Consider the following 25639-nt stretch of genomic DNA (forward strand, 5'->3'; position numbering starts at 1 on the left):
AGTAAACACTGGACTAGACATTGATTTTGTAGACCAGTTTAGTGGACTAAACACCCGTTTAGGTGACCTATTCTGACATGTTTAATCGTCCAAACCGGTCGACTTACATCCATTTAAGGGACCTGTTTAGTGGACAAAACACTCAACACCTTATCCCACGAGTGGTGGTGTCCATTAAACAGCCGCTCCATAAGCAGACCGGTCTGCACACCGCTAGGAAATGCCACGACGTCGAGAGGAGCACAGTTCTAGTTAGGGAGAGCAACTCCTTAGTGAGGTGTGCGTCAGATTGACATAATCCGTGGGAGGATTGACAGTCAGAGGGAGACGCAGGTCTGCAGAGCAGTGCCTCTTAGCATGCTGTCTCTGGAGCCCTCACCGAGACAGCCCCCATTGACCGAGGGCCCCAAAACCATGGCTCTGTCCACGGCTGTTCCCTCATCATCTCCCCCCTCTGGAGGGAGAAAGAAGCATGGTTCAGGCATGTTGCGCTCAAATGAGTCCCTTTGGGAGCCCTTATCCCATATATATATATATGCATTATTATTTTATTGTTTTTATTTATTTATACATATATATATATATATATATATATATATACATTCATCGTATTATGTTATTATTTCATTGTTTTTTATTATTTATTTATATATATAATATATGTATATATATATATATATATTTATATTTACAATCTATCCAGTATATATCATTATTTAAGTATGGTTGACAGGTGGACAGATATGGACTCTGTGGGATTAGGAGCCTCTGACTAACGTGGGATCGGGGGGGCTCCTTAAATGAATCTTCATCAAGGCTGGGCGAGGCGTGACCTGGGGGCCAGGAGCGGGGTCGGAGCCAACCGGTACCGTGATCTAACTGCTTGGCCCCCGACCGGCTCCAGCAGGAGGACTAAAGAACACAGGGTTTGGCAGTGGGGGAGGGCGGAGGACAAAGCCTCAGGGTGCAGATTTGGACCGCTATTAACATCTTACACTGCATTAAGCGGCCACCTCGGGGACCTCCCTTTCATCTTGTTCGGTCTGGTCCGGCTTTCCGCGGCATCCAGTGACCTTTGACCTCCTTTGCATGACATCACAGGGTACATAACTCACAGGTTCCTCGTGCTCTGGCCACGGTTTCCTGCGCTTGGTGGCTAGGCAGGCATGGTGTGGCGGTACCGTCCGCACACTCAGACTGTAGACTTAGACTGCCACATTACTTTTCTACAGTGATACACTGTCGAGTTAGACGGTTCTGGAGTTAGACCGTGGAATTATAGATTGCTCTAGTGTTAGACTGTAGAGCTAGACTGCTCAAGAGTTAGACTCCAGAGTAAGGCTGAAGGAAGACTTTGGAGTTTTACTGTAGAGAGAGTTAGCCTGTATGTAAGGCTGTGGAGTTAGACTGCTCTAGTGTTACACTGTGGAGTTAGACTGCTCTAGTGTTACACTGTGGAGTTAGACTGCTCTAGTGTTACACTGTGGAGTGCTTTAGAGTTAGACTGTTTTAGGGATGGTATCTGGAGTAATACGACTCTAGAGTTAAACTTCTCTCAAGTTAAACCATATGGAGTCTGTCGGCTCTAGAGTTATAGTGCGCTAGAGTTACACCGGGGGGAGCAAGACTGGATGGAGTAAGACTGGATGGAGTTAGACTGTGTTGAGTTATACTGTGTTTAGTAAGACTGTGTTGAGTAAGACTGGATGGAGTTAGACTGTGTTGAGTTATACTGTGTTTAGTACGACTGTGTTGAGTTAGACTGGGTGGGGTAAGACTGCATGGCGCAAGACTGTGAGGAGTTGCGTGTCTCCATTACAGCACTCTGAGGCCATGCTCATTAGGTCTAAATAACACCCTGGCAGTTGCGCTGAGGCACCATAATGGCCACATTAAAGAGCATTACACAGCCATTGGTTTTTAGGACCACTTAGCGAGCTGGAGCCTCTGCATCATAACACAAGTTTTTTTGGCGTTCCCTGACGTCCACGACTGATTTATGGAGGTGACTCTGCATGTTTGTTTTTTATCTGGTGACAGACCGCTGCCTCCTCTTACCTCCTGTACACAACGTCCTGCCTCTGGCACCCTCTGTTCCTATCCCCCCCACCCCATCTCGTTTACCATTTCTCCTTCTCTCTCTCAATCTCGCCTTCACTCTCTCTTGCTCTCTCTCGTTTTCACTCTCGTTCACGCTTTCTCTGTCTCTCTCTCTCTCTCTTCCTCTGGCTCTCTGGCTCCCTCTCTCTACCTCTCTCTCTTCCTCTGGCTCCCTCTCTCTACCTCTCTCTCTTCCTCTGGCTCCCTCTCTCTACCTCTCTCTCTTCCTCTGGCTCCCTCTCTCTACCTCTCTCTCTTCCTCTGGCTCCCTCTCTCTACCTCTCTCTCTTCCTCTGGCTCCCTTGCTCTACCTCTCTCTCTTCCTCTGCCTCCCTCTCTACCTCTCTCTACATCTCTCTCTTCCTCTGGCTCCCTTGCTCTACCTCTCTCTCTTCCTGCTTCTCGTGCTCTCCCTCTCTCTGTGGTTGTCCCTCCCTCACCCGTTACTATCTCTCTCTCAGGCCGGATGCTATTCCCATGTCTCTTTGGAGGATTTGTCCATGTCTTCTTCTGCATAATTCCAGTGAATTGCTCACACCTCTCCTTATCCCCCCTCTGCGCTGTCAGAAACAATAGTCCGGAGAAGCTGGCGTAAACACTGCTGTCTTACCTGCTTATTGAAGTTAGAGATAAGAAAAATGGTATTTTTCAAACACCAAACACTAAGACTGGACAAAGGGTGAATGAATAATTCAAAGACAGGGATCAGGGATCAACGTTCTACTTGCTGTCTGGGAGCCCACCGGGAATACCTCCTGCAGGGGGCGGTACATATTGGGCAGAAAAGCCCCGTCCACTTCCATTATGATTATATTCTAAGGCTAGGAAACATTGCAGTATAAAATGTTTCTGGTGCACGTTAGGAATCTGAAAGAGAATATAAAAAAACAATATATTTTCAAACAAGGCATCCTGTCGTCCATTGCTGATAAATAGCTATACTTTATTTACAACGGTCTCCTCAGGCCATATGGATGGTTGCCTTGTGCAGAGGTTTCGACTTTGGCAGTAAATAGTGGCGCAATGTCTGAAATACAACCTGACTATGTTTCTACCCTTGCTTTCTTTTCCCAAGGTGCTGATTTAGTTTTTGCTCTGATGTTCTTACCGAATGTATCCCTGGAATGACCAACAAAGATATTGGATTTCAAGAAAACCGTCTCTCTTTGTTGCTTGTTTGTTGTTTTCTTTAGGTTTTATATGATTCATGTAACTAAAACACCTTAAGTATGACTCTAACGTTGAGAAGACACGTACCCTGTTTCGCAGGCCAGGACATACTCTAGGACTACGCGGGGTACATTTTGATTTCTTTAGTTTGGAGGCGCTCTGTCTAGGAGGCTAGTGTCTGGACGGCCAACCAGGATTACACTGGGTTTATTTTGATTTCTTTAGTTTGGAGGCGCTCTGTCTAGGAGGCTAGTGTCTGCACGGCCAATCAGGATTACGCTGGGTTTATTTTGATTTCTTTAGTTTGGAGGCATTCTGTCTAGGAGGCTAGTGTCTAGACGGCTGGCCAGGAAGCTTTGATGACCACTAGCAGGGGGTCCACAATCATCAAAAGCTCCTATTTCTACAGATTAGATTTCTACATTAGGCAGCACCAGGGAAGTCAAGGGAGTTATACAATGTTTCAAACATCTTTGTTTTTCCAATTTATTTTCATTTATTTTATTAAAAGATCGACGTGTGAAACTATGATAGATCAATTGTTCTCGTTTTAGTTAACTAAAAATCATGGTTTGTTGATATTTATGTAGCAGACGCCTTCATCCAAGTTAATTGCAAGAAAGGCTGTGAACATTTGAAATGTACCCCAAAAAATTGAGTAAGTACGAAATGTAAGCATTTCTGAAGTTTCTAAAGAACAACTATTGCAATTGAGTCGAATCCCTTTCCAATGCTGTTTTTTGTGTGTGCTATGTTTTCGTGGTGTTGGGGCTAGTTATATCGGTCTGAAAAAGTGGACATCCGGCCCTAGGAACCAGCAAATACATCTTCCAGCCAGCTCTGAGGTTTGCTGTGCTGGCTGCGTATTACTGGATGTCTGCTGGAACCTTGTGTATCCTGGCAAGCTGAAAATACCACAAGTCTATTGAATTATGGATGGGTATGGGTTTTCCTTCCCACTTTGTACTTATCCTGGATAGAGTGAGCTCCATTGACTCTTGAAAAAGACAGTTTTGTGAAGGCCAACAATGTAACATTTGAAATGCCGTTATGGCATGAAATGTAATTTAATGAAACAAATTCACATAACAAGGTTCTAAAATGACAATACAATAGCATTTGGCTGTAACTTCCGCTACTGTATCTAACTTATGATCTTCTTACCTGAAATACAGTTAAATACATGAGAGGCTGAATAAAAACATGTCTGCTGAATACATACAACATAATAATATGATAGTAGTTTGAGAATTCCTTGAGTTACTTAGGTTGTTGGAGGTTGGAAGGCTGCCTGTGGGAAGGCGTCCATCTTGGTGGCTATGTTTAATGCATGTTGTAGTACTGTCTACAATACTGTAATGTATTCCTCACTATACATAATACATATAGTACAGGGATATTTGGAGGGTTTAGAAATGTGCATGCTACACGCAACCAAGGTGGCTGCTACACTCTACCTTGTAGCTTTGGGCTCCACCATTATTATGGATGCAAGTTGCTGATATTGAAAGCCGGTTTATTGTAAGGTTTGGTGCATGGAACTGGTGCTCCATGTTGCCATGCAGGAAATCTTTGTGTGTGTGTGTGTGTGTGTGTGTGTGTGTGTGTTTGTGTGTGTGTGTGGTTATGGCTTGTGTAACCTGTGCACATTGATTGCTAAATGTGCAACAGGTGTGCAGCCCCTCCCTGCCCCAGAGCTCAATCAGGCTGTTTCCCAAAGTGAAGGAAGCATGCTCAACGGCTGCCCTTTTAAGGACCCTACGTCATAGAACGCCGACAAGCACTGTTCCAATACTGAGAACACTCGGAAATTTGCGCCCTTTTCGCGTCCTTTATTTTTGAGTATTCCGAGATTTTTCAAGGATGCATCGATGGATCCTCAACGAGCCAAAATACCCACAATCCTTTGCGTTCACATGCTGCGCGGGATATTTAAAATTTGCCGATAGAAAGCAATACACATTGCTTTACACAAGTGAAGTTATTTGAACGTTTTTTTTGGTTGAATTGCTTTTTATAGATTAATCATGTAATGATAGGCTATATTTTGCATGGATTGATTTGTTTTAATATGTAAGTAGGTGGTGTTAAAACAAACTACTGTCGCCAATAACAATTTCAACAATTAAAATATTAAAATATTTAACACTGGAGCAATATTAAAAAGCGGAAGCGGAAGCGCTTCCACACTAGCGAGTCGTTCCAAACTCCGAACGCTACAAACACTAGGCAGCACTCCAGCCAGCACTCTAGCCCCATCTCCATAGGACGCGACTAGCAAGGACTATATTTTTACACCATCATTTTGCTTTTGAAAGTTAAAACAATGGCTAAAAAGGAATACTTTTTTTATTGTGATTTTATTGGGAAGCACTTACCAACTTAAATAAGATGAAGAGTACATCCTGCCATCTTTAAATGCTTTGGCAACATGTAAACATCTACAGTATTTCAATGTATTTTGCTTGCCCATAGGAAATCAGTTAAAATTGGTAAGAACGTTTGCATTATAAGACAATAACGCTGTCACTGCCTTCCTTGGAATTGGCATATTCATTTGATATTTTGATAATTGATAATGTATAAAGTAGCGTGCAGGCGGACTCTATTCATAATAAACCAACCTTCAGGTAGTAAAATGTAAATTAGATCATTATATTTAAAGTCAGGTGAAGAAATCAACTATTCAGTCAAGGCTTTAACACTCCACCATGACACCTAGGAATAAGATTATCAGAGTGAAGATCATTAAAAATTCAGAGAAAGACATTATCACTTTATTCAACATAACTTAAAATAACAATGTGTGAAAGTAACTATTCCACAAAATATATCCTATCAAAATGAATAGTGCAATAAAAGGTCCACAAACAGGTGACCACATACTATTTATATATAGAGTACTATACCATACTATACTATACTATATAATACACTATTCACTTCTAGAGATTCCCAACCAAATGTTTTGATTTTAGTTTATAATGTTTACTCTTTACAATGGAACAAACTATACTGCAATAATACCAATGCAAGAAAAAAATCACAACAAGGTGTATCCTTTTGGTAAGGTTTTATTAGGATATTATGCAACACTCACCAATGTTTACATTGCAGAAATGCTATTGTATTACTGCCTCCAGATTTTATTACGCCATTTGGCTTTTATTACATTACAGGCAGTTATTCCATTATGGTCATTTAATACGTTGTGGGCCTTTACACAGGTTTAAATTAAAGAGCGTACTTCTTCCTTGCGGTTGGTTGACTGCCCTTAACGTGATTCCTCATTTACGCTATTTATCTCTGCTGAAGAATGGAGAGGAAGTTTGACGTTTTAATTAGTGCTTTGCCTCAATATTATGTTACTTCCAACCTCTGTTGTGAAGTAAAATGGCAATTGCTCACATATTGTGTCTCAAGCCGGTGTGTGAATATTTTCTTGTCGCGGCAGGGAGCTGATTGTAGCAGAGACAAACGCGTTGCTGTTTGACTAGTAAATTACTTTAATTATATGACTTCAGTTACCGCTACTTCGCTAGGTTTATACCCTCATACACACAGATACACACACACACACACACACACACACACACACACACACACACACACACACACACACACACACACACACACACACAAGCAGGACTGCACACACACACACACACACACAAACACAAACACACACACACACACTCCCTAACTCTTCAGAGATGTAGAGGCCAGACTTTGATTATTAAAATCTGCACTTATATTTATCCAATTTCTCGTTTCCACGCTGAGTTTTCATCAATCTTTAAGTCTTTTACCATGTCACCATCTATTGTTGACTTTCATGAGGTTTTCTGTTTTTTGCCTGTCATCTTGCTGTAATGACATCACAACATCAGTGCTGAATAGATTGGACTTTTCCCATCCCCATCTTTCCTGTCTCTCTACATTTCACATGATCCACAATCTGATTTTTTATTCAGTAAAACTAAGTCTTATGGTTTTTGTGTCTCACTGCTTTGGTGACAGCATGTGGAAATGCGTTGGCGTTGGTAGTGTTTCCTGTTCAATCTTGTTCTATTCACTACTATTCTGGCATTTTGTAATATTTTCTACACTTACAGGGAGTGCAAGATGTAAGATCCACCTGCTGCTGGGAGATTGTATTTCCGTTTTTTCCAATATTTTTGTGATCGCGATGAAAATGTATTATGATTATTTACCCTTTTGAAATATAATAGTGCATCGTGTAACATTGAAAATGAACAGAAAACATGATCCATGTTTATCATCTTATTTCCTTCATTAACTTCTCATTAAATGTCCTATTACTTAGATCAACAGATCAACAGTGAATTTAATTGTAATTATTTAACATCTGTGTTGTATTATGAATTAATTTAGCTTTAGAACTTCCAATGTTCATAGTTTATGCCTCAAACCAGGTCATCATATCACTTTAAAAGCAGGCACTATTTTCCAAGTATCCCCACAACAAGGCTTTTATTACAATAATAATAACTCCTTGCGTAGTTTGTTTTAAAAGTTTATAAATGATCCATAAAGCACATGAACATAAATAGAAGTATTTTGTCTGAACATATTAACAAGTATAAGGTTACACTCCTACGTTCCGTGTCCTGCGCTGAACGCTATTAGTCCGATTACGGCTAGTGTCAGTCAGAGGAGTCGGATCTGAACCGTGCTGCCGTGCGTTCTGCGTGGGCTGTGTGTGTGTTTGTGTGTGTGTGTGTGTGTGTATGTGTTTGTGTGAGTGTGTGTGCTATCTGGTCGCAAACAATCCGGTCTGAATGGGGTCCCCTCCGCCTCTCCCCCTGTCCTCTGCAGCCTCCATCGTGATCCAGAAGTGGTGGTGTCAGATGCATCCCTGCATGGACGGTGAGGAGTGCAAGGTCCTGCCCGACCTGACCGGCTGGTCATGCAGCACCGGCAACAAGGTCAAGACCACCAAGGTAGGGGCCTTGTGGTTGTGTGTGTGTGTGTGTGTGTGTGTGTGTGTGTGTGTGTGTGTGTGTGTGTGTGTGTGTGTGTGTGTGTGTGTGTGTGTGTGTGTGTGTGTGTGTGTGTGTGTGTGTAGGTGGGTGGAGTTGTTTGTCTGTCTGTGTGGTTCTGTGTATGTGGGTGTGATTTTAAATGATTAAAAAGCATTATGAAAGCCATTGGTACGTGTAATTTGATGTGAAATTCTGGACGTAGAAGTAACAACGTGTAATCCTCCAGACCCTGTTTCAACACGGATGCCCTCATTTGACCCCGACTAGCAAGACCTTGTCCATCAAAGTGCAGCGTTTATCGTGTCTCATGAATGGGATAGGCACTTAATGGTGATGTTAAATGAATCTAATGTAATTCTCCCTCCCCCATATGTCTCAGCGTTTTAGCTGTCCCCATGGCATGCGGCCAACTCTAATTAACAGACCGTCTTTTCTAGCATTTGAATGCAGCGCACGATCCCATCCACATTCACAATAGATTAGATGTCCGTTAAACCCTGAGTATTACACATTACGATAGATTCATGAGATACAGTTAGAAAACTTTTAACACGCTGACTTGTAGAATTGCTTTTTCGCACCAAAACTGGAGCACAGAGAAATACAACGACAGATAATAAGACATTTTGGAGTTCAACATGTTTTAATTCAAGTCAAACTTCAAGAACGATGGATAAAATCGTTCAACTGGACGGCCTCCGCATTTGTGCTGCTTTTGCTGTAAACGATCGTAGAGAGAAGACGAGAAAAGTCATATGTTGAGAAGTGTCTGCAGCGCAACGTGCCGGCGAGGTAATTGACGGCTTCCAAAGCTGATAAGTTGATTTCAATAAAGGTCCTTCATGGCCCCTTTGTGAGCCGCTGGTGTGTGAAAGTTAATTTGCAGTATCTGGGCGTCCATGCGGGGGGGGGGGGGGGGATACATTGTTCATGAGGTGGTTTACGTGCAGGTGAGGACGATAAAGAGGGAGGGAAACAGTTGTGATGGGGGGACGGTGGCAGTGTTGGGTTTCGACGCAGCCGCCGCCGCTGTCAGAGTGATTGCGGCGTGCGAGACGGCATCCAGCAGCAGAACATCCGTCGTGTTTATTACAGCACATTATGGCAAGCGGCCCCTCTGCTGAGACCTAGCGATTAAGAGACCTAATTAAATTGACGCGCGGTGAGCCGACAGAGGCACGCAGCTGAGAAAGTGTTGGAGAGGAGGTGGAGTCACACCGTAGGTTGTTGCACGTAGTAAACCCCCCCCCACACACCCAACACCAACAACACCAGCTCTCTTTATCTATCTATCTTCTGGTGTTGGGGCACCAACAACAGCTGACTAGTGACTAGTGACTGCGTCGCTGGACATTAATTGTGAGTGGATGGTAACTGGTCCCCAGTCTACTGAGGGACTGGGGACCAGTTACCAGGAGACTCAGCGGCACATGGCGACGTTGCGGGCTGCCACGAGACATACACTAGCCGGGAAAGACTCCCACTGGACCACCTATTCTTAGCTCACTCTCTCTGTCTACCTGTGTCACTTGGACACTTGGTCTGTCCCTTTCTCCTGCTCCCTCTGTCACTCTCACTTCCTCTATCATCTTCTCTCCCCTTCTCCCTCTCCCTCTCTCTCTCTCCCTCACTCATTCCTGCTCTCTCTTTCTCCATCCCTCCATCTCCCTCCCCCTCCCTCCCTCTCTCTCCCTCTCTCTCCCTCTCTCTATCGGTCTTCTATCTTCATGTCCGTGACTCTGGTCTGATCTGTCCCTCATTCAATGCAGTCATGTCTATGCCCTTTTGTCCGTGTCTCTCCCGTTCCTACACAGGGCCGAGACACACGGCCGAGACACACGGCACAATGAGAAAATAACTTATTTGTCTGAACGAAGGGCATGCTTCAATTTACAAGAACAGCCTTTGTAAGTCTAAGCGTCAAAGCTTTTAATACCACAGTGGAGATCGGAGGAATGGTTTCAGTCCACTATGTCTAAGGGTCGTCACACACACCTATGCTCCCACACACACACACACACACACACACACACACACACACAGACACACACACCTACGCAAACACTTATACACACCCACACACTTTTGTTGAATAATAAGACCTGTTATGAAAACATTTGCTCTAAGGTGCGCTGAAGATCTAATTCATCTCTTTATCAGAACTGCTTGTGCTCGGTACACAAAGTTTGGGTTTCAAAGTGCTTTTCCTGCAGAATGGGGCGGCTGCGCGCCGTCCTGTGTGTCAACCGGTTCATTTATCCTCTTCTTCCTCCGTGCTCTTTCCCCTTTTCTAGGTCACGCGATAGCAAGAGGCTCCGTGCAGAGCAGCTGTTCAGGAGGAGAGACGACACAAACATATCTAATGGAATGGAAGCTGACCGATCATCAACAAACTCAACGGAAGCGCGTGGGACACTCGATGGAGGAAAGACAACGGGCCGCTTGTTTTGGACCGACGGACCACTGGGACGGCAGCCAGACCAGATATTTGATGCAGAAAAAAGAAAAAATGACGCTTTGGTCTGACAATGATCCCCAAAAAATTAACTGAGGGACAAAACTGTGGACTAAGGAGAACAAAGAGGGATATCAAAACACTGGGTTTAGCATTTTTTAAAAGTCTATTTCAAGAGAGAATTTATCCGTAGATGAGCGCTAGATGGAACAATAGAACAAAGGGACAAAGAAACAACAGCGTTGATAGTTCTCCCTGGACGTGGTCCAGTCCAGTCCCTTATCCATAAGAAAGGCTTAGCGCTGCATTGAGGACAGTGTTCCTCACGACCGGCCCGGGAGATGGGCCGGAGCGCGCCGCTCATATCTGGTGAATAACTACTGAACGGCAAATTAGCGTCCAATTGCTCTTTTGGGTCAAGCCCCTTTCACACAGAGTGCATTCATGCAGTCATTTTACAGTTCTAATTGGTACTGCGAGCGTAAGATCATAACAGCGTATTAAATATTCATGTAAGATATTTGGACTAGTTTGAAACCGTTTTGGGAATGTGCTGTTTTCTTGATATTGACGTCTGTTGCCGAAAGGGAAGATCAGAACAGGATTATGTTTCTTTATGTTTCCTTTTAAACGCTGCCCGCTTTAGGAGTAGAAATGTATAATGTATATCACACCCCTATTATTCCCCCGTAGGTTTGGATGAATAAAGTGTGGCTTGGAGAAGGAGGCCACGACCATATGCAGCTATACTACATGACCATAAAACTAGGAAATCTATGACTACAAAAATCTGTTCCTCTGTCTGATTCATTCGTTTTTTCGCCAGATATTTGCAAGGTATTCCTGAAGAGGTTCTATATCTTTTATCTGGTTTACTCTGGATGTGATATCATTTGTGTTCACCTTTTAGAAGGCTTATAAAACGCTGAAACAATGGGGGACGATACATTGTCTTTCTAATTTACGTCACATGGAAATAGTCACATCTCTCCTTTTTTTTGTATTTCGGGTACGGTTCGCCGACTTGTTTCCAATCCTGATTTGTTTCTTTTCGGCATGTTGAAAAACAACAGCATATGTATTGTAGAGGTCTTTCTAATGACCTTAATTAGGGGGTGTTCGTGCTTCTGTGCAAATTAGTAGCCCAAATTATCCCTGAAAAAAAGCCTGCCAATGGTTCTTCACTGAGACATAGAGACGTAATAGCTGTATGATATGGCCTGATAATGGTGCTTCAGCTTTCTGGAAAACATGTTTTTCCCCGTTGGGCTCCATCATTACTGTGTACCGAGAACAATCATAGAGGAAGGCCTGAACTACCGTCTGACATCTTTCAATTATCCTCTCTCTCTCTCCACGTGGCTGCCTTTCCGTTTCTCCCGCCGTCTTTCATTCGTTAGCAGAACACCATTACATGGACAATTATGCTGTTGGTATACCCACACACCCACACACATACACACACACAACTCTGTGTTGATCTCTTTGGTGTTTGTACAGCTAAGATAACCACTCATAGTTTGACAATTTGTTTTGTATTTATAAATGTCTTTCATGCTTTCTCTCTTCCCTTATATTTCTTTCACACACACAAACACACACACACACACACAACCTCATACACACACATGCACACACACAGATATACAAACAGAAGTACACATGTGCACAAATGCATGCACCTCAACACACACACACGCAGACACACACACACACACACACACACACACACACACGCACACACACACACACATACAGTGAGGTCAGGGGCCCGGGGGTGGAGGGCGGGCCCTTGTTTGTGTTTGTGTGTGTATGTGTGTGTGTGTGTGTTTTTGTCTGTGTGTGTGTGTTTGTGTGTGTGTGTCTGCGTGTGTGTGTGTGCAAGAGCCCCTTCTGTTGGACACGCTGCCTTGCGAGCTGTGATGAGTTGATGGAACCTGAGCCGCTTGCCTCACCCCGCTCCGGCCCTGAGCTCTGAGCCGGAGGGACAGCGGGCTACTGGTGGCAGACCCGTCTCCGCTCTCTCATTACGGAGAGGCCTGGGCAGCGCTGGGCTCCTCCCAGGACCGCTGACAGGGAATATATTTTTAGGCCCGCGGTGCGGCGTTGCAGTTAGGGCCAGTCACACTGCCATCTCTTGCTCCCCCGTTCCCCTGTTTTGCAGCTACACAATGGTCCAATTAGAGCTGAGATGTGTGCGACAGGGCGCTGGAATAGAACTGCAGGAATACAGGTAAGCAGATACACAAACAGCCCATTTACATGCCCAGGCACTGGCATGTCGCCTAAGTCACCTTGACACAGACCCACCCTCAGTATGTGTTTTACATTGTGTACAGACGTGCATTCCTACACGTACTCACACCCAAACACACACACACACACACACACACACACACACACACACACACTTTGGAAATGCTTTATTTATTTATTGCACACACGCTCACTTTTTCACAAACACACACAAACACACACACACCCACGTTTTCCCAACGGGTTCGAAGGTGAAAGGAGGTCCCGGAGGCAGAGGTGTCCACCGTACTCACTCAGTGGGTCCGATTAGGGCAGTGCTTCCTCTCCTTCCCTGCCTACGTCTTCCTCTCTGGAGGTTTGGTGTTCAGCAGATGAGCCTGGTGCTCTCTTCCTTCCCCTCCCTGCCCTGTGCGCCTCTGCAGCAGAATCAATATTTGAGGACAATTTGCAACCCGCTTCTCCCGCGTGGCAGTGGCCTGACGCTGCAGCCTCCAGACGCCCGACGCCCGACGCCCGACTCTGATCGGAGGAAAGGCTGGACGGAGAGGAAGACAGAGAGGCTACCGGAGCTTAGCAGGGAGAGGCGACAGCACGGTACGTGGTGTAGGATTAAAACTGCTAGCTCCCTTTGTAGCGCCAAAGTATACATGCACACAGTCCTCCATTATGGCAGGTATAAGTCATTGAATTGGAGGGTTAGGCCGATCCAGGGGCCTGTAACATTCTCAGTGGACAAGGCTAGCGTGATGCCATGTTCAGCCTGTCAGGTGAATGGTAGATAGAGGCAGACATTCAGAGTAGCAGACGGCCATTGTTGGCTCCAACAGCATATTAAAACCTGTCTATGACAGTGAAGGTTACCGTCTGTCTGCTCCCTTCAACAGGCAGACAATATTTCTGACGCTGTTGGTTAAGTTTGCTGAGGCTCATAGGGCATTGAAACAATGTTAGAAAATAAACTGCCCTTCTCCATTTGAAGGGATTTGGATGCATTTAGGCTGTCTACCGGATCACTTTCCCGTGCATTCATGATGAGTTAGGGGCAATTTAATTCATATTGGACACCGCAACACAACAGTTATCCAGTTATTAATATATTATTATATATATTATTGCAATAGAAATCATACAAAGAGTATACATTTTTCATATTTCACACATAAAAGAAAGCTTTCTTTTATATGGGCCGGCCTTTCTGATTGGTGGATAAACAACCCGATTGGTTGATTTTTTTTCCACAGACAATCAGGAGGACACGCACCAGAGGGCAGGAGGTCTGAGCATTAAAAAAGCCCAAAAACGTGAAGTTAATGAGAGCACAACAAAATGCTAACGAGGAGAGAAGGCTAGTTGAGAGTGTAAGGGTGATTAGCCAGCCAGAAGGGGAAGAAACAATAAGCAGACAACGATGAAACGTGTGTTTGTGAGAGAGAGAGAGAGAGAGAGAGAGAGAGAGAGAGAGAGAGAGAGAGAGAGAGAGAGAGAGAGAGAGAGAGAGAGAGAAATACAGAGAGAGAGCGTGCAAAGGGTATTTTAAGGATGCTTGTTTATACACAAAGCCTGGGCGGCTCCCGTGAGGCCCGTTGCTTCGTCAAAAGCAGGCGCCTACTGAAGTCCATCATCACACTCCTCTGCTTACTTCACACCAACACTGTCTGCGGGGGGAGAGGAACGGCCATGATCACTGTTGATCTGCATTCTTCATCATCTTTAGTTACTCTAATTTGTTCCAGGCCTCGAGTATCATCTTTAAAAGATATGGACAAGCATTCATCTTCAGAGAGAGAAGGAAAGGGAATAGTAATCTCAAGGAGAAAACATGTAGAAGGAGAGGATTTAAGGCACTGGTAGCCCAACTGGTAGTATTTCTGTCTGTATTTGTATTCTATATACTTGTTTTTAAAGTATTTCTTTTTTTATCTGTGAGCTAGTTTATACTTGGCTGCTTAGATGTTATGTTATGGTTGGATATGCTGTCCTGTCAACAGTCCACACTCCACTGAGCAGAAGAGTCATGAGACCATTAAAGTCCGTCTGGACAGATTTTCCATCATTTTAAATTTTCTGAAAACCTAGAACTTCTCCTCATCAAACTGACAGATTAACACCAAACTTGTGGTAAACTTCACAAAACATTTTAGGGATAAAATGATTAAACAGTATCCTCAAATAGTATGATCAATTCATCAAATTTATAAATTCGGTGGGTTTGGCCTTTCAACTAAATGGTTAAAGTTCCACGATAAATTACACTATAATTATAAAATTTGCTACAGCTGTCCGCCCAAGGACATGAGCCATACCTAAATCCACTATAAGGGGGTCTTATGAGCGATATATATTCTTAAACCAAGCCGCATGGTCAATCTTCACCACACATAGGAAACAGGACACCACTAACCCATATTTATAATATGGAGGTAACTCAAAATGATGACCGTTGAGTATGATATATAAACACTATGCGGGCATATTGTCGTAATCATCTAAAAGAAATACTATTGCTGCATAGGTATCCTTGTACCCAATTCACATTTAGTAAACATCTATAACTGGGGAGCATGTATTTATATCTTCAATATAGATCTATGCAACCCGGTGCACTTATTTGGGTTACAATATTGTTTGTTACTTGCAAATGTAAGGTCACATACAAGTGGGTATTTTTGCTACTTATGTGACCTTACATTAGTAACAAATTCTTTGAGAATCAGCACCACCCTCCCATACTGATTATAGCTGATCACACACACCTGTGATGTTTCATCACAACAAACACTCACAGACACAATGAGCACATGCTCTCAGAAGCTATTAAAGAATAAGGTAAGTGGAATTGTTTAATTCTAAAACTGAGTTGTTGAAGGCATCATTTATAAATCAAGAATTAAGAATAAGCAATCATAACCAATTTTTGTTTGACTGTTTAGTTGTATAGTTTCAATAGCAATATGTTGTACTAGCAAACCTGAGTTATGTTTAGCTTCTACAGGTCTGTCTGGTCTAGCCAAAGGTGAATATCTTCTGTCAATAAGTGTTATTGAGAGAAAGTTGCTCTTGCATGACGAATACACATCTTTGTGAGATTAAATGCATGTCGATACGAAGAGGATGGATGATCCAAGCGGTCTGTAGAGGCGCACTGTTGGTGAGTTTATCGCCATTAAATACAATCAAGTAAGACTTGTAATTCTAGGATTAGGTCACTCCATGGTGAGAATAACTACTCAGGCCGGATATATATGCTGCCCTCAGACATACGTGTCCTGATAGTCTCCTGATGGGCTGTTTGTCTGAACATATCGTGACATTTATACCCTGAAATTCTCCTGAAAAATATCTACCCCTGAGGTTGTATTTTCTCCATAGGAAATGTAAATTACCTTATGTGTGAAGCAGGCGTAGAAAGTTGGTATTTCATACACCCCGTGAGTGGGCGTGTTGATGACGCTTCGGTCAGCATTTGCATGTCATTGAGTGGCACCCTAAATGATAATCATGAACAGTTAGCTGAACATTATAGGGTCCCATCCTTCCCTGATCCTTACCTGCTGCCGATGTAGGTTAAATAGCAAAAACGCTCTCTTTCTCTGGTAAAGCAGTAATTCGCTATGCCTTTCTTCTTCGTCGTTTCTTCTATTTGTCTCTAACTTGTGCTCCAATCTTTGTTGTGGATGGAACGGAATATATGATGCATCATTGCAGCAACATTCAAGATGATCGTGATGAGATGCCTCCATGCTGTCTGTGGTCAAACCAAAACAAACTAGATTGACAGTGGCCGCACTACTCCCACTTCTAGCGAACTTAGAACCTACGTCATATCCCACCCCTTGCAAGGACCCCCCCCCCCCCCCCCCCCCCACCCCCCAAACCAACCGGAGATTCTACTGATGTCTTAACGACACCGATGTCCGCATATAAAGAATCAAGTCTGACTCACCCTCAGGGTTGAATCTCCTGATGTAAAAATTATGAAGAAATGCGGAGGGCTGAAACCGGCTATACTTGCATGTAGACAACCGGCTGCATCTTGAACTGAATTGTTCACATACTTGCCAATGTACTTTACGTGTTAATAGAGTCCAGGATTTGAATAAAATGTTAAGTCATTTTATTTTCCAAAAGATTAATCCACAGAAGGAAGTTATTGCATTTTCTTCGTATTGGTTTGTATAAAGCATTTGTATGTTTGTCGTTTTGTATTGTTTTTACTTTACATTTGACGGTGTAGGCCCTATTCATAATTGTCTGGAAATAAAGGAGCAAGCAACTCTTACAGCTCATTCTGGCTATTTCTACACTCAAGGAGAACACACCCCTAAAACCACGTGCAGGTTTGTTGGCCAAACACCCCTCCCCAGAAGGAATAAAAACCTGGAGGAGCTATTTTTTCAAAGGCAGGTTCAGGGGGATGGTTATTTTAAAACTTCTAAGAGACTATGGGGAGCAGTTGTATTTGAATGCTGTGCATTACTCAATAAACGTTCTTTTCTGCATAAACACTTCTCTTTAAATCTTCCACATAGTGGGACTGGCAATATTGTATCTAATGGAGCAGTACATTACTCAAACGTTTTTGCAAGCAGGTGTGTGATCCTTTGATTAAAAGTCACCTCTTTAAGCCTTATTTGTCAGGTATTGTTTTTTTGACCTCAGCCTGATGGACATCTCTTCTCAATGGAAAACAACCCAAACTTTGAAACGTTTTCAACACCAGGAATAGTTGAGCTAAAGAACACCTAAAACGCCAGCTTCCTATTGTATTCTCGTATGTCTATCTGTTTTATTCTTATGCATAAACCTGGGATCTTACTAGATCAGAGGTTGATTGAAATGGGGTACTTAAACCGCTAAAGGAAAGAAAGACTTCAGTATGATGTGATCCTGGTACCCTGTCCCCTTTATATTGTTACTGCACTGCAGAGAGGCTCTGACCTCTGCTGGGATCAGACCTCTGCTGGGGTTAGACCTCTTCTTGGGTAAGACCTCGTCTGAGTCAGACCTCTGCTGGGATCAGACCTCTGCTGGGGTTAGACCTCTTCTTGGGTAAGACCTCGTCTGAGTCAGACCTCTGCTGGGATCAGACCTCTGCTGGGATCAGACCTCTGCTGGGGTTAGACCTCTTCTTGGGTAAGACCTCGTCTGAGTCAGACCTCTGCTGGGATCAGACCTCTGCTGGGGTCAGACCTGGTCTGGGATCAGACCTCTTCTGGGTCAGATCTCTGCTGGGATCAGACCTCTTCTGGGTCAGACCTCGTCTGGGATCAGACCTGGTCTGGGATCAGACCTCTTCTGGGTCAGACCTCTGCTGGGATCAGACCTCTTGTGGGTCAGACCTCTTGTGGGTCAGACCTCGTCTGGGATCAGACCTCGTCTGGGTCAGACCTCTACTTGGGTAAGACCTCTACTTGGGTAAGACCTCGTCTGGGATCAGACCTCGTCTGGGATCAGACCTCTGCTGGGATCAGACCTCGTCTGGATCAGAGCTCGTCTGGGTTCGGACCTCTGCTGGGATCAGACCTCATCATGGGTTAGAGGTCTGGGGTTCGGACCTCTGCAGTCTCAGGGAGCTTATCACACTAAGTTGTTTCATAAAACTTGTATCAAGTTTGCATTTGGATACAATTTGATTGCATTACATTAACACTGTCAGAGGCTTCCCTGGGTTATTTTATATTGATAGTTTTGCTAAGTCACTTGGTGAGACAAACACATTTGCACTTCTTGTGTGACCGGTCTTGTATGTCTTTGGATGTGAGCTAAAGGGCACCGAAAATGCCAGCCTCCTATTGTATTGTCTCATGTATTTCTGTCATATTTTATAAATCTGTGATCTTACTTACTAGATTTTACACAGATCCTACATAGGTTAACTGATACGTTTGTGAAAGTGTTCCAAATGCACCTTGGCTGCGCTTACAATGTATTTTCATGCATGGCTAATCCTTATTTAGATTTAATCCTGGTGACTGCTCTGTGTAAATGGGTGACGTCAGGTGGACAGTGGCTGATGAGTATGCAGCGTGAGTGCCTTATCACTGGACAAGTTAAGTCTCCATCACTGTGATCATATCACCTTATCTTGGGAAAGAATCCTGCGACTACTAAGTGTTTCTTGTAATGAAATTAACTCCACCTTTACTCTGAGAATACATTAAATACTGCAGTACCCTGACTACTACCGCGAGCATTCATCGGTATTCACTAACGTCAGTATTCATCAGTATTCGGGTCTGCTGGCAATCAAAGGAAGTGAAAAATCTGTCCAATCTTTTATCAATATATATATATAATAATTTATTTGGAAACATTAGCATATCATTGCGAAAACACCAGGCGTTTAGCATTCGGCCCCCTAGGGGTGGCCCCGTCCATTATTGAAATGACCATGCGCCCTGGCCCTCCGCAGGTGATGACGAGAGAGTACTTAGGGAGCGTATTTCGCCACACATCATCTTAGCTCACGGACCAGAGTCCGAAAACGCAACAAAAGACTCCAGGCAAATTCAATAAAAGCCGTGCATAAGCAGCGGAACAATCAAGTGTCTTTTAATATTCACTCTGCGGCGCGGCCCGTCTGCGGCCGCCTGATATTGGCGGTTAGGTGAGCGGGGGATTCATTAGCGCTGCCTCCCTCCGGCTGAGCTGCTCTCTGCTGCGTCGTCAAACTCACTTATCTCCTGGAAGCAATTAGCCACCAGGGGCCACGCTGACCCGGGCCTTTGTCTCACTCTTACCGGGTGAGGGTGGCAGAGCGGCGGCCCGGCAGTCTTGGCACTGCTGCCGCTGGTGCCAATGTGAGCAGCGCTGATAAAGAGAAAGCCCCATGGTGGGGAGTGTGTGTGTGTGTGTTGATGAGGCACTATTATTACATCAGCTATAATTAAAGCGTTATCTTCAGAAGTGTGTGTGTGTGTGCGTGTGTGTTTGTGTGTGCGTGCGCATGCGTGTGTCATTCAGCCATTCCAATCTAAGGATGCAGGGAATAACAGCAATCGACAATTGCACAGATAGTCCTATTTATGCTGACAGGGTGAATGCTGATATTCAATTGCATAAAAAAACAGACACGACGCAGAGAAGCGACACGCCGCTTGCGACATACAATAATCCTGCTGCACAGAATCCCCACTCCTTGTGCGTATCGGTAGCGGTATAGGCTTACAAATGTGGCAAGTACTACATATGTAGCACTGGGACGATACAAGTAGCTGTCTAATTCATGTGGGCATGCGCTCATCGTAATAATGAGTCTCACTGCTGCTGCGGCGGCGGCGTCTGCTGGCGCACGACTAGCGAGCCCGGAGCGCGCTGCGTGGCCCGCGGTCGACAACGCTACGGTAGCGCTGCTATTTAAAGCCGGGTTTCTAATTTGTCAGAATGGGGCTTTACGTTCCTGTCACGCTCTATCACTGTCATGCTCACCGTGGGCTCGACGTCAACATGAGACAAAAAAACAGGAAATAATCCACCGTAAGATGACAAATAAATACTTTAACTGGCAGGCAAACAACCCCCATTATTGCGCGGCAGGAGAGGAATGGCTTTCAAGCGCGCGCTCCAATGTTGACGCCGCCACCCGTACGCATGAATTATTCATAATTAATCGCCCTGACGTCCTGCTCGCTCCTTATTTACCAAATTAATGGTTTGTTTTTTCGCCCGGGATTTTTCTCGTTGAGCTTGTTAGTTGTTGTGTGTTAGTGTGTGTGTGTGTGTGTGTATCTGTGTGGGGGGTTGGCACAGGTGAAGAGCAGAGGAGGTGATGAGACGGTGCAGTAGGGGAGATGATACCAACCTATTCGTTCCATCGCCTCCCTCTTCAAAAACAAGAGGATGCAGCTGATACCGGATATCTTTGACAATTACCGTACACACGACGGCGAGGGTCCGTTGTTCACTCGCACTACAACACCGCTAGCGTTGAACCATGTAGAGTTGATACACAACCTGGGGGTTGTGTGCCCCCCCGTGATCCCGTTTCACCACGCAGTCCTGCCACAACGAACCCGTTGCCCATTGCTGTGTACCAGCCTAACAGGTTGTGTGTGTGTGTGTGTGTGTGTGTGTGTGTGTGTGTGGTGTGTTTGTGTGTATGTCTGTGTGCATGCATATGTGTGTGTGTGTTTTTGTGTGTGTGCGCGTGTGAGTGTGTGTCTGTGTGTGTGTGTGCTTGCATGCCAATGTGTGTGTGCCTACATGTGTTTGTGTGTGTGTGTGTTTGTGTGTGTATGCCAACATGCACGTGGGGGGGGGGGTGGGGGGGGCAGGGAGTCGCGTTGGTCATATCATCAAGGTGTGTTGTTTCATTGGGCCAATGGGGGCCCAACAGCCGCACAAACATTTACAATGGAGCCGACCGGCGTTGTAAACAGGGCAGGTGGTACAGAAGAGGCGGGCTGAATAATGGATGGGATGTAAGAGGACCCGGCTTTAGGGGATTTTGGACCATTGATTCTGGCTGGAGCCGAGAGAACAGGGGCGGGAGCGCTTCCCTGGTGCTAACCTGTATAAGGAGCTTGTCTGTTTTATTTAGCAGCCAGCCGGCCACCTCTGCACCATCACCCCCACCACCACCACCACCACCACCACCACCACAATGGCCTCCTCCTTTGGTTTCTGGTGTCTGCATATTTATTATACAGGGTTTAGTTCCCAGTCGCCCCTGTTCCCATTCTGTCTCGCTCTCTCGTGGCATATTGTGTGTGTGTGTGTGTGTGTGTGTGTGTGTGTGTGTGTGGGGGGGGGTGTGTCCCTCTTTGGTCATCCACTACCATGTGAGACACTGTGAGCATCATCATGCCAACACACTGCTACCACGTGCCCAAGACTGAAACAAAGGAACAGATGGAGAGAGAGAGAGAGAGAGAGAGAGAGAGATTTAGTTGTAACAATCAGAAGACGCAGGAAGGGCTTCCAAAAGACAAAATAATGCTGGAAAAGAAAGGCAGAGTGGGAAAGCAATAAAATGACAAATTAAGACTGACAGAACTCCCCTATAACTGTGAAACACCATATCTCATCTAGTTGACAGATGATGTACCTGTATCTACGAGGAGATCTAAGTGTACTCTTGAAGGAAAACCAGTTGAATAAAGGGCTAACATGGGGAGATATATATATATATAGGGGGTATTATGGTTTACAATTATTTTCACGCTCCAAGAGACATTTTTTGTGCAATGTGTATTTGGTGGCAGTGAATGCTGGGCTCCAATGAAGGGGAAAGTTTGAATTAATAATAAATAGCTGGGTAATGGGTTTCCATTACGTTACAGTAGAAAGTATAAAATGATTGTGTTGTATAATTTCACTACATACAATACATAAGACTTCAGATGATGTATGACTTTCAACCATCAGAACTATGCTCCAGGTATGGTGATAGGAACATTTTTCTAGGACCAGGCGAAGTGAGAATGTTCGAGCCACAAGGTCTGGTATCACACATTACAGTGGTATTTTGAACATTCTTTCTACAACATGAAGCAAATCTCTTTCACATTTTACAACTGACAGCATACAGGCATTACTGCAACTTTTCTTCCCTCATATTTCTATTTCTGTACAAGCACCACATACCTATTATTTAGGGGTTATCAATAGACAGCCTGTCTGCTGTTAATTAATGGCACTGTATGCATCTGTATGGTTGTACGATTTAGAAGGTAGGCCCATATTATGTGTGTTTGTGTGTGTGTGTACACGTGTGTGTGTCTGTGTGTGTGTACGTGTGTGTATGATTGTGTTAGTACTGTGCAGAGTAGCTGCAGGAGAGTGGGCGGCTTCTTCTAGCCAAGAGACATGTGTTTATTTGGCATTGGGTGGGTGGGTTACATCATGAGCGGCCCTCCTCATGGCCCACTGCAGAGACAATGTGCTGCGATCCTCATCACAGGAAGTTAGCTCAGTGGCGTTGAAAAGCGCTCGCTTCTCACAATAGCCAGTGGCCATGCTAACGCTCCGCCCATCACTCTGTCGGGGCTTCACTTCAATTACTCCCTCAGTCCACATCCCCCACCAAATTACATTACCGCAATTATATCTGCCTTGTGACATATTGTCGCGGCGAGGGCGTGCAAGGCTGTGGAATGCGCTGAGCACAGGAATAGAAAAAAGATAGAGAGAAAGAGTTGGAAGAGGAGGGAGAAGGTAATTTTGGGGGCATTAACAAGCACCAAGGCATGTCTCAGTGGTTGGCTCTGCTGATAAATAGTGGTGGGCCATATTGATTGTGTTTTGCATTGCGATGGGTGTTTCATTTAAAACATTAACGTCCCTCCCTATCGTCCTTTCTCTGACTTTGGCCCATCGATTAAGGTGCTGCGATGTCAGCCCCTGTTCTAAGAAACTGCTCTTGTTATCTGGTCCTTATTTTTCTTCCCTCTTTCTCTCTCTCTATCGCTCCCTCTCTATCCCTCTTGTCTCTCTCTCCCCTTCCTTATCTTTCCCTGCCTCTGCCTATCTGAGGGCTGTCACGGGGCTGTCATAGTCAATCAGGCCCAGCGCCGCCGGACAGTAGATCAGATCACCGAGACAACACCGGCCAACGCTGATGAATACGGAGGTGTTATGCAAGACGTCTGTCCTGTCACACCTCCACCCCCACCTTCACCACCTCCACTTGCACCTGCACTGCCACCACCCCCACCTCCACTACAACAATCACTACCACCATAACGACCTCCAATACCACCAGCTCTACAACCACCACCTCTATCATCACCACTACCACCATAACCACCTCTATCACCACTACCACACCACCACCACCACCTCCACAAGCACCAGCCCTGCCACCAATCCCACGTCCACTAGTACCACCACTACCATCATAACCACCTCCGATACCACCTCCAGCTCTATCACCACAACCACCATCACAACCTTCACTAACACCACACCTACCACCAACACCTCCAACCACACCTCCACTACCACAACCACCACCTTCACCACTACCATGACCTCCACTAGAACTACCACTATTACCAACCACACCTCCACTACCACAACCACCAGCTCCACTCGCATCACCACCACCAACCACCACCACTTCCACCACCATTACAGAGCTCAGCCTCTCTCTTTCTCGCTTTCTCTCTATCTCTCTGTCCTTGTCAGTGGCTCAATCCTGAGCAAGTGCACTCTTGGCAACGTGGGGACACCAGAGGAGGGGGAGGAGGATGAGGGGGTGAGACAGGTGTGAACAGGTCCTGACCTCCCATGCCTTCATACTCAACCCTGGACACATGCAGTCATATTTAATTGAACCATGGCTCGCTTTGCCATGTCAGAGAAATGCATATCAGGGTTTGTTTCAAGATGAACTCTCAAGATTATTTAATTGCTACAGCACAAACAGAGAATAATTTGGCCTACTTTGACTAATGTCGATTTTGAACCTAATTATAACCACTAATGGTGTTTTTTACTTCTGCTGGCTCTTTTACATCTCATGTGGATGTGTGCGTGTGTGTGTGTGTGTGTGTGTGTGTGTGTGTGTTTGTGCACAAGCTTGCTCGCTGTTGTGTGTTTGCGATGAGACCTTAGACCCAAATGTAATTAGACTTGCTAATGACCGTGGCCTGTTTACAGCGTAAGCCTGCTAATGATAAATGCAGTTGACTTATGGAGTCTTCAAACACAGTCTGTGGGCTGAGCTCCACATCAATTAGCTAGTCGCAGTTCATATATCATTCACTTAGATAGTGGGTTCCCTGCGCAGGAACAATGTCCAAGGAGGCACTTTAGTCTGACCTGATTCGCCACGTTTCTCACAGTCGTATCTATTCATTATACCCAAAGTCATGGAAGACTTGGACAGGAACTTTGGATAAGTAAAATGACTGAAGTGATCATTCGATCTCAATATAAATATCATATTTGTATTGTCTTTGCAAATACTACTTGGCATGTCCCAATCCCATTAGAAACGTCCTAAGGAGTTATGTTGTTGTTGCTGTCATTTATGAATGATACAATGACGTATTACGGAAAGCATTAACTGAAGAAGGAATCCAGCTCATAAATTAAATAATAAATCAGTGACAAGCAACATCATGAACAGAGTACCTGGAGGACAAACTGCAACAACAACAACAACAACAACCCTTGAGTGCAACAGACCTGAACCGTTGTATTCCATGATGGCAGCCATTTTAAAGCATTTATGCAAACATTGGGGTGAATAAAAAAAATAAATGTTGAGTTGACCATAGTATACCTGTGGGGGGGCGGTGCACTTCCTGATGAGACTGAGGAAATGGTCGTTTCCTGGGGGCTGATGATGATGGCTAACAGGAAGTAAAGGTCAGCTGGTGTCCTGACCGGTGGTCCAAGGAGCTCAAGGCTGTCTGGGGGTCACCGTGGACAGGAAAGGAACTCACCACACGCTACCCTCCCCCAATCACTTAATGTGTGTATCCGGGGATAGCTGAGTAAGTGTGTTCATGTGTGCCTTTTGCGTGTATTTGTGTGTCAGGAGTGACTGGGGAGATGGTTGTGTGTATGCGTATGTGTCTTTGGAGAAGAATAATAATGTTTGTGTGTGTGTGTGTGGCTGCATGCATGACCCTGTGTACCTCTATTTTGCATTTGCATGAGGTGCGGAGAAAACATGTATGTGTGCGTGTGTGTGTGTGTGTGT

At 44.7% G+C, this 25639-nt stretch overlaps 1 protein-coding gene across 1 annotated transcript in view; it reads left to right on the forward strand.

Annotated features, from left to right (window-relative positions):
• Positions 1-18525, forward strand: part of tafa4b (TAFA chemokine like family member 4b) — a gene marked incomplete at both ends in the record, with an annotated part of 34749 nt that extends 16224 nt beyond the window's left edge. Inside the window, 4 exon segments of the mRNA XM_079747638.1 lie at positions 8110-8248; positions 12896-12964; positions 13460-13581; positions 18341-18525. Coding sequence (XP_079603764.1) covers positions 8110-8248; positions 12896-12964; positions 13460-13581; positions 18341-18525 — 515 coding nt within the window.
• Positions 18526-25639: the final 7114 nt, after the last annotated feature.

The sequence above is a fragment of the Pollachius pollachius genome (assembly GCF_949987615.1).
Source record: "Pollachius pollachius genome assembly, chromosome: 12".
Lineage (NCBI taxonomy): Eukaryota > Metazoa > Chordata > Actinopteri > Gadiformes > Gadidae > Pollachius > Pollachius pollachius.